Source organism: Tachyglossus aculeatus, chromosome 15 (genome assembly GCF_015852505.1).
Source record: "Tachyglossus aculeatus isolate mTacAcu1 chromosome 15, mTacAcu1.pri, whole genome shotgun sequence".
Lineage (NCBI taxonomy): Eukaryota > Metazoa > Chordata > Mammalia > Monotremata > Tachyglossidae > Tachyglossus > Tachyglossus aculeatus.
Window position 1 is genome coordinate 15143086 of NC_052080.1, and position 14600 is coordinate 15157685.

The following is a 14600-nucleotide window of genomic DNA, read 5'->3' on the forward strand; positions in this document are numbered from 1 at the left end:
ATTCGATTGCATTAATATGTTTTGTTTTAACAAATGCCAACATTATTATTATATAGAGACAGTCCCGACCCAACAGTGGGCTCACCGTCTGTACGTTTGTACGCATTTATTACTCTATTTCTTGATTTATTTTACTCGTCCCTATCTATTCTATTTATTTGATTGCGTTAATATGTTTTGTTTTAACAAATGCCAACATTATTATTATTATTATAGAGAGACAGTCCCGACCCAACAGCGGGCTCACAGTCTGTACGTTTGTACGCATTTATTACTCTATTTCTTGATTTATTTTACTCGTCCCTATCTATTCTATTGATTTTATTGCGTTAATATGTTTTGTTTTAACAAATGCCAACATTATTATTATTATTATTATATAGAGACAGTCCCGACCCAACAGCGGGCTCACAGTCTGTACGTTTGTACGCATTTATTACTCTATTTCTTGATTTATTTTACTCGTCCCTATCTATTCTATTGATTTTATTGCGTTAATATGTTTTGTTTTAACAAATGCCAACATTATTATTATTATTATTATATAGAGACAGTCCCGACCCAACAGCGGGCTCACAGTCTGTATGTTTGTACGCATTTATCACTCTATTTCTTGATTTATTTTACTCGTCCCTATCTATTCTATTTATTTTATTGCGTTGATATGTTTTGTTTTAACAAATGCCAACATTATTATTATTATTATTATTATTATAGAGAGACAGTCCCGACCCAACAGCGGGCTCACAGTCTGTATGTTTGTACGCATTTATTACTCTATTTCTTGATTTATTTTACTTGTCCATATCTATTCTATTTATTTGATTGCGTTGATATTACTCTATTTCTTGATTTATTTTACTCGTCCCTATCTATTCTATTTATTTTATTGCGTTAATATGTTTTGTTTTAACAAATGCCAACATTATTATTATTATTATAGAGAGAGACAGTCCCGACCCAACAGCGGTCTCACAGTCTGTATGTTTGTACGCATTTATTACTCTATTTCTTGATTTATTTTACTCGCACCTATCTATTGTATTTATTTTATTGCGTTAATATGTTTTGTTTTAACAAATGCCAACATTATTATTATTATTATTATATAGAGACAGTCCCGACCCAACAGCGGGCTCACAGTCTGTATGTTTGTACGCATTTATCACTCTATTTCTTGATTTATTTTACTCGTCCCTATCTATTCTATTTATTTGATTGCGTTGATATTACTCTATTTCTTGATTTATTTTACTCGTCCCTATCTATTCTATTTATTTTATTGCGTTAATATGTTTTGTTTTAACAAATGCCAACATTATTAATATTATTATTTAGAGACAGTCCCGACCCAACAGCGGGCTCACAGTCTGTATGTTTGTACGCATTTAGTACTCTATTTCTTGATTTATTTTACTCGTCCCTATCTATTCTATTGATTTTATTGCGTTAATATGTTTTGTTTTAACAAATGCCAACATTATTATTATTATTATTATATAGAGACAGTCCCGACCCAACAGTGGGCTCACAGTCTGTATGTTTGTACGCATTTATCACTCTATTTCTTGATTTATTTTACTCGTCCCTATCTATTCTATTTATTTGATTGCGTTGATATTACTCTATTTCTTGATTTATTTTACTCGTCCCTATCTATTCTATTTATTTTATTGCGTTAATATGTTTTGTTTTAACAAATGCCAACATTATTATTATTATTATAGAGAGAGACAGTCCCGACCCAACAGCGGTCTCACAGTCTGTATGTTTGTACGCATTTATTACTCTATTTCTTGATTTATTTTACTCGCACCTATCTATTGTATTTATTTTATTGCGTTAATATGTTTTGTTTTAACAAATGCCAACATTATTATTATTATTATTATATAGAGACAGTCCCGACCCAACAGCGGGCTCACAGTCTGTATGTTTGTACGCATTTATCACTCTATTTCTTGATTTATTTTACTCGTCCCTATCTATTCTATTTATTTGATTGCGTTGATATTACTCTATTTCTTGATTTATTTTACTCGTCCCTATCTATTCTATTTATTTTATTGCGTTAATATGTTTTGTTTTAACAAATGCCAACATTATTAATATTATTATTTAGAGACAGTCCCGACCCAACAGCGGGCTCACAGTCTGTATGTTTGTACGCATTTAGTACTCTATTTCTTGATTTATTTTACTCGTCCCTATCTATTCTATTTATTTGATTGCACTGATATGTTTTGTTTTAACAAATGCCAACATTATTATTATTATTATTATATAGAGACAGTCCCGACCCAACAGCGGGCTCACAGTCTGTATGTTTGTACGCATTTATCACTCTATTTCTTGATTTATTTTACTCGTCCCTATCTATTCTATTTATTTGATTGCGTTGATATTACTCTATTTCTTGATTTATTTTACTCGTCCCTATCTATTCTATTTATTTTATTGCGTTAATATGTTTTGTTTTAACAAATGCCAACATTATTATTATTATTATTATATAGAGACAGTCCCGACCCAACAGCGGGCTCACAGTCTGTATGTTTGTTCGCATTTATTACTCTATTTCTTGATTTATTTTACTCGTCCCTATCTATTCTATTTATTTGATTGCGTTAATATGTTTTGTTTTAACAAATGCCAACATTATTATTATTATTATTATTATATAGAGACAGTCCCGACCCAACAGCGGTCTCACAGTCTGTATGTTTGTACGCATTTATTACTCTATTTCTTGATTTATTTTACTCGCACCTATCTATTCTATTTATTTTATTGCGTTAATATGTTTTGTTTTAACAAATGCCAACATTATTATTATTATTATTATTATATAGAGACAGTCCCGACCCAACAGCGGGCTCACAGTCTGTATGTTTGTACGCATTTATCACTCTATTTCTTGATTTATTTTACTCGTCCCTATCTATTCTATTTATTTTATTGCGTTGATATGTTTTGTTTTAACAAATGCCAACATTATTATTATTATTATTATTATTATAGAGAGACAGTCCCGACCCAACAGCGGGCTCACAGTCTGTATGTTTGTACGCATTTATTACTCTATTTCTTGATTTATTTTACTTGTCCATATTAACAAATGCCAACATTATTATTATTATAATATAGAGACAGTCCCGACCCAACAGCGGGCTCACAGTCCGTATGTTTGTACGCATTTATCACTCTATTTCTTGATTTATTTTACTCGTCCCTATCTATTCTATTTATTTGATTGCGTTGATATGTTTTGTTTTAACAAATGCCAACATTATTATTATTATTATTATAGAGAGACAGTCCCGACCCAACAGCGGGCTCACAGTCTGTATGTTTGTACGCATTTAGTACTCTATTTCTTGATTTATTTTACTCGTCCCTATCTATTCTATTTATTTGATTGCGTTAATATGTTTTGTTTTAACAAATGCCAACATTATTATTATTATTATTATATAGAGACAGTCCCGACCCAACAGCGGGCTCACAGTCTGTACGTTTGTACGCATTTATTACTCTATTTCTTGATTTATTTTACTCGTCCCTATCTATTCTATTTATTTTATCGCGTTAATATGTTTTGTTTTAACAAACGCCAACATTATTATTATATAGAGACAGTCCCGACCCAACAGTGGGCTCACAGTCTGTATGTTTGTACGCATTTATCACTCTATTTCTTGATTTATTTTACTCGTCCCTATCTATTCTATTTATTTTATTGCGTTGATATGTTTTGTTTTAACAAATGCCAACATTATTATTATTATTATAGAGAGACAGTCCCGACCCAACAGCGGGCTCACAGTCTGTATGTTTGTACGCATTTATTACTCTATTTCTTGATTTATTTTACTTGTCCATATTAACAAATGCCAACATTATTATTATTATAATATAGAGACAGTCCCGACCCAACAGCGGGCTCACAGTCTGTATGTTTGTACGCATTTATCACTCTATTTCTTGATTTATTTTACTCGTCCCTATCTATTCTATTTATTTGATTGCGTTGATATGTTTTGTTTTAACAAATGCCAACATTATTATTATTATTATTATAGAGAGACAGTCCCGACCCAACAGCGGGCTCACCGTCTGTATGTTTGTACGCATTTAGTACTCTATTTCTTGATTTATTTTACTCGTCCCTATCTATTCTATTTATTTGATTGCGTTGATATGTTTTGTTTTAACAAATGCCAACATTATTATTATATAGAGACAGTCCCGACCCAACAGCGGGCTCACAGTCTGTATGTTTGTCCGCATTTATTACTCTATTTCTTGATTTATTTTACTCATCCCTATCTATTCTATTTATTTGATTGCGTTAATATGTTTTGTTTTAACAAATGCCAACATTATTATTATAGAGAGACAGTCCCGACCCAACAGTGGGCTCACAGTCTGTATGTTTGTACGCATTTATCACTCTATTTCTTGATTTATTTTGCTCGTCCCTATCTATTCTATTTATTTGATTGCGTTAATATGTTTTGTTTTAACAAATGCCAACATTATTATTATTATTATAGCGAGACAGTCCCGACCCAACAGCGGGCTCACAGTCTGTACGTTTGTACGTATTTATTACTCTACCTCTTGATTTATTTTACTTGTCCATATTAACAAATGCCAACATTATTATTATTATTATATAGAGACAGTCCCAACCCAACAGCGGGCTCACAGTCTGTATGTTTGTACGCATTTATCACTCTGTTTCTTGATTTATTTTACTCGTCCCTATCTATTCTATTTATTCGATTGCATTAATATGTTTTGTTTTAACAAATGCCAACATTATTATTATATAGAGACAGTCCCGACCCAACAGCGGGCTCACCGTCTGTATGTTTGTACACATTTATCACTCTATTTCTTGATTTATTTTACTCGTCCCTATCTATTCTATTTATTTGATTGCGTTAATATGTTTTGTTTTAACAAATGCCAACATTATTATTATATAGAGACAGTCCCGACCCAACAGTGGGCTCGCAGTCTGTATGTTTGTACGCATTTATCACTCTATTTCTTGATTTATTTTACTCGTCCCTATCTATTCTATTTATTTGATTGCGTTAATATGTCTGGTTTTAACAATGCCAACATTATTATTATTATTATTATATAGACACAGTCCCAACAGCGGGCTCACAGTCTGTATGTCTGTACGCATTTATCGCTCTATTTCTTGATTTATTTTACTCGTCCCTATCTATTCTATTTATTTGATTGCGTTAATATGTTTTGTTTTAACAAATGCCAACATTATTATTATATAGAGACAGTCCCGACCCAACAGCGGGCTCACAGTCTGTACGTCTGTACGCATTTATTACTCTATTTCTTGATTTATTTTACTTGTCCATATTAACAAATGCCAACATTATTATTATTATCATATAGAGACAGTCCCTACCAACAGTGGGCTCACAGTCTGTATGTTTGTACGCATTTATCGCTCTATTTCTTGATTTATTTTACTCGTCCCTATCTATTCTATTTATTTGATTGCGTTAATATGTTTTGTTTTAACAAATGCCAACATTATTATTATTATTATAGAGAGACAGTCCCGACCCAACAGCGGGCTCACAGTCTGTATGTTTGTATGCATTTATCACTCTATTTCTTGATTTATTTTACTCGTCCCTACCTATTCTATTTATTTGATCGCGTTAATATGTTTTGTTTTAACAAATGCCAACATTATTATTATTATCATATAGAGATAGTCCCGACCCAACAGCGGGCTCACAGTCTGTATGTTTGTCCGCATTTATCACTCTATTTCTTGATTTATTTTACTCGTCCCTATCTATTCTATTTATTTGATTGCGTTGATATGTTTTGTTTTAACAAACGCCAACATTATTATTATTATTATATAGAGACAGTCCCGACCCAACAGCGGGCTCACAGTCTGTATGTTTGTACGCATTTAGTACTCTATTTCTTGATTTATTTTACTTGTCCATATTAACAAATGCCAACATTATTATTATTATTATAGAGAGACAGTCCCGACCCAACAGCGGGCTCGCAGTCTGTATGTTTGTACGCATTTATCACTCTATTTCTTGATTTATTTTACTCGTCCCTATCTATTCTATTTATTTGATTGCGTTAATATGTTTTGTTTTAACAAATGCCAACATTATTATTATTATTATAGAGAGACAGTCCCGACCCAACAGCGGGCTCACAGTCTGTATGTTTGTATGCATTTATCACTCTATTTCTTGATTTATTTTACTTGTCCCTACCTATTCTATTTATTTGATCGCGTTAATATGTTTTGTTTTAACAAATGCCAACATTATTATTATTATCATATAGAGACAGTCCCGACCCAACAGCGGGCTCACAGTCTGTATGTTTGTCCGCATTTATCACTCTATTTCTTGATTTATTTTACTCGTCCCTATCTATTCTATTTATTTGATCACGTTGATATGTTTTATTTAAACAAATGCCAACATTATTATTATTATTATTATATAGAGACAGTCCCGACCCAACAGCGGGCTCACCGTCTGTATGTTTGTACGCATTTATCACTCTATTTCTTGATTTATTTTACTCGTCCCTATCTATTCTATTTATTCGATTGCATTAATATGTTTTGTTTTAACAAATGCCAACATTATTATTATATAGAGACAGTCCCGACCCAACAGTGGGCTCACCGTCTGTACGTTTGTACGCATTTATTACTCTATTTCTTGATTTATTTTACTCGTCCCTATCTATTCTATTTATTTGATTGCGTTAATATGTTTTGTTTTAACAAATGCCAACATTATTATTATTATTATAGAGAGACAGTCCCGACCCAACAGCGGGCTCACAGTCTGTACGTTTGTACGCATTTATTACTCTATTTCTTGATTTATTTTACTCGTCCCTATCTATTCTATTGATTTTATTGCGTTAATATGTTTTGTTTTAACAAATGCCAACATTATTATTATTATTATTATATAGAGACAGTCCCGACCCAACAGCGGGCTCACAGTCTGTACGTTTGTACGCATTTATTACTCTATTTCTTGATTTATTTTACTCGTCCCTATCTATTCTATTGATTTTATTGCGTTAATATGTTTTGTTTTAACAAATGCCAACATTATTATTATTATTATTATATAGAGACAGTCCCGACCCAACAGCGGGCTCACCGTCTGTATGTTTGTACGCATTTATCACTCTATTTCTTGATTTATTTTACTCGTCCCTATCTATTCTATTTATTCGATTGCATTAATATGTTTTGTTTTAACAAATGCCAACATTATTATTATATAGAGACAGTCCCGACCCAACAGTGGGCTCACCGTCTGTACGTTTGTACGCATTTATTACTCTATTTCTTGATTTATTTTACTCGTCCCTATCTATTCTATTTATTTGATTGCGTTAATATGTTTTGTTTTAACAAATGCCAACATTATTATTATTATTATAGAGAGACAGTCCCGACCCAACAGCGGGCTCACAGTCTGTACGTTTGTACGCATTTATTACTCTATTTCTTGATTTATTTTACTCGTCCCTATCTATTCTATTGATTTTATTGCGTTAATATGTTTTGTTTTAACAAATGCCAACATTATTATTATTATTATTATATAGAGACAGTCCCGACCCAACAGCGGGCTCACAGTCTGTACGTTTGTACGCATTTATTACTCTATTTCTTGATTTATTTTACTCGTCCCTATCTCTTCTATTGATTTGATTGCGTTAATATGTTTTGTTTTAACAAACGCCAACATTATTATTATTATTATAGAGAGACAGTCCCGACCGAACAGCGGGCTCACAGTCTGTACGTTTGTACGCATTTATTACTCTATTTTTTGATTTATTTTACTTGTCCATATTAACAAATGCCAACATTATTATTATATAGAGACAGTCCCGACCCAACAGTGGGCTCACAGTCTGTATGTTTGTACGCATTTATCACTCTATTTCTTGATTTATTTTACTCGTCCCTATCTATTCTATTTATTCGATTGCATTAATATGTTTTGTTTTAACAAATGCCAACATTATTATTATATAGAGACAGTCCCGACCCAACAGCGGGCTCACAGTCTGTACGTTTGTACGCATTTATTACTCTATTTCTTGACTTGTCCATATTAACAAATGCCAACATTATTATTATTATTATTATATAGAGACAGTCCCGACCCAATAGTGGGCTCACAGTCTGTATGTTTGTACGCATTTATTACTCTATTTCTTGATTTATTTTACTCGTCCCTATCTATTCTATTGATTTGATTGCGTTAATATGTTTTGTTTTAACAAATGCCAACATTATTCTTATACAGAGACAGTCCCGACGCAACAGTGGGCTCACAGTCTGTACGTTTGTACGCATTTATTACTCTACTTCTTGCCTTATTTTACTTGTCCATATTAACAAATGCCAACATTATTATTATTATTATTATATAGAGACAGTCCCGACCCAACAGCGGGCTCACAGTCTGGATGTTTGTACGCATTTATTACTCTATTTCTTGATTTATTTTACTCGTCCCTACCTATTCTATTGATTTGATTGCGTTAATATGTTTTGTTTTAACAAACGCCAACATTATTATTATTATTATAGAGAGACAGTCCCGACCGAACAGCGGGCTCACAGTCTGTACGTTTGTACGCATTTATTACTCTATTTTTTGATTTATTTTACTTGTCCATATTAACAAATGCCAACATTATTATTATATAGAGACAGTCCCGACCCAACAGCGGGCTCACAGTCTGGATGTTTGTACGCATTTATTACTCTATTTCTTGATTTATTTTACTCGTCCCTATCTATTCTATTTATTCGATTGCTTTAATATGTTTTGTTTTAACAAATGCCAACATTATTATTATATAGAGACAGTCCCGACCCAACAGCGGGCTCACAGTCTGTATGTCTGTACGCATTTATCGCTCTATTTCTTGATTTATTTTACTCGTCCCTATCTATTCTATTGATTTGATTGCGTTAATATGTTTTGTTTTAACAAACGCCAACATTATTATTATTATTATATAGAGACAGTCCCGACCCAACAGCGGGCTCACAGTCTGTACGTCTGTACGCATTTATCGCTCTATTTCTTGATTTATTTTGCTCGTCCCTACCTATTTTATTTATTTTACTGTGTTAATAAGTTTGCTTTCGTTGTCCGTCTCCCCCTTCTCGACCGCGAGCCCGCCGTCGGGCAGGGCCCGTCGCTAGTCGGTCTTCCCAAGCTCTGCACGCGGTGGGCGCTCACTAAAGACGACTGAATGAATGAATGAATAATAAGCGCTCAACAAGTAGCGTCGTCGGGATTATTATTATTCTTTCCGAGGCGCGGCGCTTACCTGGCAAAGTTCATCGCCAGCAAGGGGTCGCGAAGGTCGTCGAGCCGCAGGTGCCCGCGGGCCAGGGAGCAGGCGCGCAGGAGGCCCCGCTCGGCGGCCCCGCGCCGGGCCCCGGGGGCGTCCTCCCCATGGCGCAGGCGGCTCTGCACCGATTCCACGAACAGGGCGTACAGGCTCTTCCTCTCCGCGTCTGGGCGGCGAAGCGAGAGTTAACGGCGGCGGCGGCGGCGGAGCGCTTACTACATGCCAGTCATTCATTCATTCAATTGGATTTACTGAGCGCCGTACTGAGCGCTCGGGAAAGCCCGCCGAGAGACGGCCCCTACCCGCGGTCTAGAAGCGGGAGACGGACGGCGAGACGTAATAAGGAAATTGAGAATTGAAATTGAGAAGCAGCGGGGCTCAGTGGAAAAGAGCCCGGGCTTTGGAGTCAGAGGTCATGGGTTCGAATCCCGGCTCCGCCACGTGTCTGCTGTGTGACCTTGGGCAAGTCACTTCTCTGGGCCTCAGTTACCTCATCTGGAAAATGGGGATTAAGACTGGGAGCCCCACGTGGGACAACCTGATCACTTTGTATTCCCCCCAGCGCTTAGAACAGTGCTTTGCACATAGTAAGCGCTTAACAGATGCCAACATTATTATTATTATTATTATTATAAGGGAACGGGCCTCAACGGCGTCACTAAAAGTCATCGTCATCACCGTCAACCGTATTTATTGAGCGCTCACTGTGCGCAGAGCACTGTACTAAGCGCTTGGGAAGGACAAATTGGCAACATATAGAGACGGTCATTACGCGCCAGTGGGCTCATTCATTCATTCGATCGTATGGCGGCGGGGGGGGGATACAAGACCACCAGATGCCATTATTAGAGAAGCGGCGGGGCTCAGCGGGAAGAGCCCGGGCGTTGGAGTCCGAGGTCCTGGGTTCAAATGCCGCCTCCGCCAGTTGTCAGCTGGGTGACTTCGGGCGAGTCACTTCACTTCTCTGGGCCTCCCCGTCAAATGGGGGTGAAGACTGTGAGCCCCCCGTGGGACCACCTGATCACCTTGTAACCTCCCCAGTGCTTAGAACGGTGCTTTAATAATAATTAATAATAATAATAATAATAATAATAATAATAGCAGCATTTTTAAGCGCTTACTATGTGCAAAGCACTGTTCTAAGCGCTGGGGAGGATACAAGGTGATCAGGTTGTCCCATGGTGGGCTGACAGTCATTCATTCATTCATTCAAGCGTATTTATTGAGCGCTTACTGTGTGCACAGCACTGGACTAAGCGCTTGGGAAGTCCAAGACAGTCCCTACCCAACACTGGGCTCACTTCATCCCCATTTTCCAGGTGAGGGAACTGAGGCCCGGAGAAGTGAAGTGACTCGCCCAAAGTCACACAGCTGACAGTTGGTAGAGCCGGGATCGCACATAATAATAATAATAATAATAATAATAATAATAATAATAATGATGGCATTTGTTAGGCGCTTACTATGTGCAAAACACTGTTCTAAGCGCTGGGGGGGATACAAGGTGATCAGGTTGTCCCTCGTGGGGCTCACAGACTTCATCCCCATTTTACAGATGAGGTAACTGAGGCTCAGAGAATAATAATAATAATGATGGCATTTGTTAAGCGCTTACTATGTGCAAAACACTGTTCTAAGTGCTGGGGGGGATACAAGGTGATCAGGTAAGGTCCCTCATGGGGCTCACAGACTTCATCCCCATTTTACAGATGAGGGAACTGAGGCCCAGAGAAGTGAAGTGACTTGCCCAAAGTCACACAGCAGACATGCGGTGGGGTCAGGATTCGAACCCATGACCTCTGACTCCAAAGCCCGGGCTCTTTCCACCGAGCCACGCTGCTTCTCGTAGTAAGCGCTCAGCCCACTGTCGGCGAGGGACCGGCTCCGTATGTCGCCGACTCGTCCTTCCCAAGCGCTTAGTCCAGTGCTCTGCACACAGTAAGCGCTCAATAAATACGACTGAATGAATGAATGAATGAATGAACGAATGAACAATTGTCATTATTAGTTCATTATCTCACCCGGCGCTCAGAACGGTGTTTGGCACCCAGTAGGGACCGTCTCTATATGTTGCCGACTTGTACTTCCCAAGCGCTCAGTAAAGTGCTCTGCACACAGTAAGCGCTCAATAAATACGACTGATTGATCGTTATTACTATGATTACTTTATCCTTCCTTCCTCCTTTCCCATCTCCTTCCCTTCCCATCTCCTTCCCTCCTCCTTTCCCATCTCCTTCCCCTCCTCCTTCCCTCCTCCTTTCCCATCTCCTTCCCTCCTCCTTCCCCATCTCCTTCCCCTCCTCCTTTCCCATCTCCTTCCCTCCTCCTTCCCCATCTCCTTCCCTCCTCCTTCCCCATCTCCTTCCCTCCTCCTTCCCCATCTCCTTCCCTCCTCCTTTCCCATCTCCTTCCCTCCTCCTTCCCCATCTCCTTCCCCTCCTCCTTCCCCATCTCCTTCCCTCCTCCTTCCCCATCTCCTTCCCCTCCTCCTTCCCCATCTCCTTCCCTCCTCCTTTCCCATCTCCTTCCCTCCTCCTTCCCCATCTCCTTCCCTCCTCCTTCCCCATCTCCTTCCCTCCTCCTTCCCTCCTCCTTCCCCATCTCCTTCCCTCCTCCTTTCCCATCTCCTTCCCTCCTCCTTCCCCATCTCCTTCCCCTCCTCCTTCCCCATCTCTTCTAGACTGTGAGCCCACGGTCGGGTAGGGACCGTCTCTATAAGTTGCCAACTCGTACTTCCCAAGCGCTCAGTACAGTGCTCTGCACACAGTAAGCACTCAATAAATACGATTGATTGATTGATCGTTATTACTATGATTACTTTATCCTTCCTTCCTCCTTCCCCATCTCCTTCCCTCCTCCTTCCCCATCTCCTTCCCTCCTCCTTCCCCATCTCCTTCCCCATCTCTTCTAGACTGTGAGCCCACGGTCGGGTAGGGACCGTCTCTATACGTTGCCAACTCGTACTTCCCAAGCGCTTAGTACAGTGCTCTGCACACAGTAAGCGCTCAATAAATACGATTGATTGATTGATCGTTATTACTATGATTACTTTATCCTTCCTTCCTCCTTCCCCATCTCCTTCCCTCCTCCTTCCCCATCTCCTTCCCCTCCTCCTTCCCCATCTCTTCTAGACTGTGAGCCCACGGTCGGGTAGGGACCGTCTCTATACGTTGCCAACTCGTACTTCCCAAGCGCTCAGTACAGTGCTCTGCACACAGTAAGTGTTCAATAAATACGATTGATTGATTGATCGTTATTACTATGATTACTTTATCCTTCCTTCCTCCTTTCCCATCTCCTTCCCCATCTCCTTCCCTCCTCCTTCCCCATCTCCTTCCCTCCTCCTTTCCCATCTCCTTCCCTCCTCCTTCCCCATCTCCTTCCCTCCTCCTTCCCCATCTCCTTCCCCTCCTCCTTCCCCATCTCTTCTAGACTGTGAGCCCACTGTTGGGTAGGGACTGTCTCTATACATTGCCAACTTGGACTTCCCAAGCGCTCAGTCCAGTGCTCTGCACACAGGAAGTGCTCAATAAACACGATTGATTGATCATTATTACTATGATTCCTTTATCCTTCCTTCCTCCTTTCCCATCTCCTTCCCTCATTCTTTCCCATCTCCTTCCCTCCTCCTTCCCCATCTCCTTCCCCTCCTCCTTTCCCATCTCCTTCCCTCCTCCTTCCCCATCTCCTTCCCTCCTCCTTCCCCATCTCCTTCCCTCCTCCTTCCCCATCTCCTTCCCTCCTCCTTTCCCATCTCCTTTCCCATCTCCTTCCCCATCTCCTTCCCTCCTCCTTCCCCATCTCCTTCCCCTCCTCCTTCCCCATCTCTTCTAGACTGTGAGCCCACGGTCGGGTAGGGACCGTCTCTATACGTTGCCAACTCGTACTTCCCAAGTGCTCAGTACAGTGCTCTGCACACAGGAAGCGCTCAATAAATACGATTGATTGATTGATCGTTATTACTATGATTCCTTTATCCTTCCTTCCTCCTTTCCCATCTCCTTCCCTTCCCATCTCCTTCCCTCATTCTTTCCCATCTCCTTCCCTCCTCCTTCCCCATCTCCTTCCCTCCTCCTTTCCCATCTCCTTCCCCTCCTCCTTCCCCATCTCCTTCCCTCCTCCTTTCCCATCTCCTTCCCTCATTCTTTCCCATCTCCTTCCCTCCTCCTTCCCCATCTCCTTCCCTCCTCCTTCGCCATCTCCTTCCTTCCTCCTTCCCTCCTCCTTCCCTCCTCCTTCCCCATCTCCTTCCCTCCTCCTTCCCTCCTCCTTCCCCATCTCCTTCCCTCCTCCTTTCCCATCTCCTTTCCCATCTCCTTCCCCATCTCCTTCCCCATCTCCTTCCCTCCTCCTTCCCCATCTCCTTCCCTCCTCCTTTCCCATCTCCTTCCCTCCTCCTTCCCCATCTCTTCTAGACCGTGAGCCCACAGTTGGGTCGGGACCGTCTCTATACGCTGCCAACTCGTACTTCCCAAGCGCTTAGTCCAGTGCTCCGCACACAGTAAGCGCTCAATAAATACGATTGATGATGATGATGATTAACAATAATAACGATGGCATTCAGTAGGCGCTCACTATGTGCCAAGCACCGTTCTAAGCGCCGCGGAGGATACAAGGAGGTCCCCCGGTGGGCTCCCGGTCTCCATCCCCATTTTCCGGACGAGGGAACCGAGGCCCGGAGAGGTGAAGTGACCGGCCCGGGGTCGCCCGGCTGCCGGAGCCGGGATCCCGGCTCGGGAATGACGGGGGACGGTTGGGATGGCGGGGGGCGGGGGGGCCGGATCCCACCTCTGGCGGCGGCCCGGCGCGGCGAGGCGTGGGGGCCCCGCAGGTTCTTCAGGAGCTGCATGGATTTGCCGGCCATGATGATCTGCTTGAGGACGGGCTTGAGGAAGGACACCATGGTGTGCTGCGGGATGGCCGGCGGCGGGGGCGTCCACTCCATGTCCGGCCCGCCCCCGCCGCCCGGCTTCTCCTCCTTCTCCGACCTCTCCGACACGCTGTACAGCGTGTACGTGGCGTACCAGAAGTCGCGGTGCCTCACGGGGACGTTCTTGTTCCTGCCCGGGGCGGAAAGAGGCCTCAGTTTCCCCGGGCGCGAGAGAGGAGCCCGGGGTCGGGGGTTCGAATCCCGCCTCCGCCCCGGGTCGGCCGGGTGACGTTGG

General features: G+C 40.8%; 1 protein-coding gene across 1 annotated transcript in view; it reads right to left on the reverse strand.

Moving 5' to 3' along the window:
* The window catches only part of TUBGCP5 (tubulin gamma complex associated protein 5), a 155239-nt gene that overhangs the window by 42801 nt on the left and 97838 nt on the right, over window positions 1-14600 (reverse strand). Inside the window, exons 13-14 of the mRNA XM_038757204.1 lie at window positions 14224-14495; window positions 9412-9601 (exon numbers count right to left, since the gene is read on the reverse strand). Of these exons, the coding sequence (XP_038613132.1) occupies window positions 9412-9601; window positions 14224-14495 (462 nt within the window). The remainder of the gene's footprint in view (window positions 1-9411; window positions 9602-14223; window positions 14496-14600) is intronic.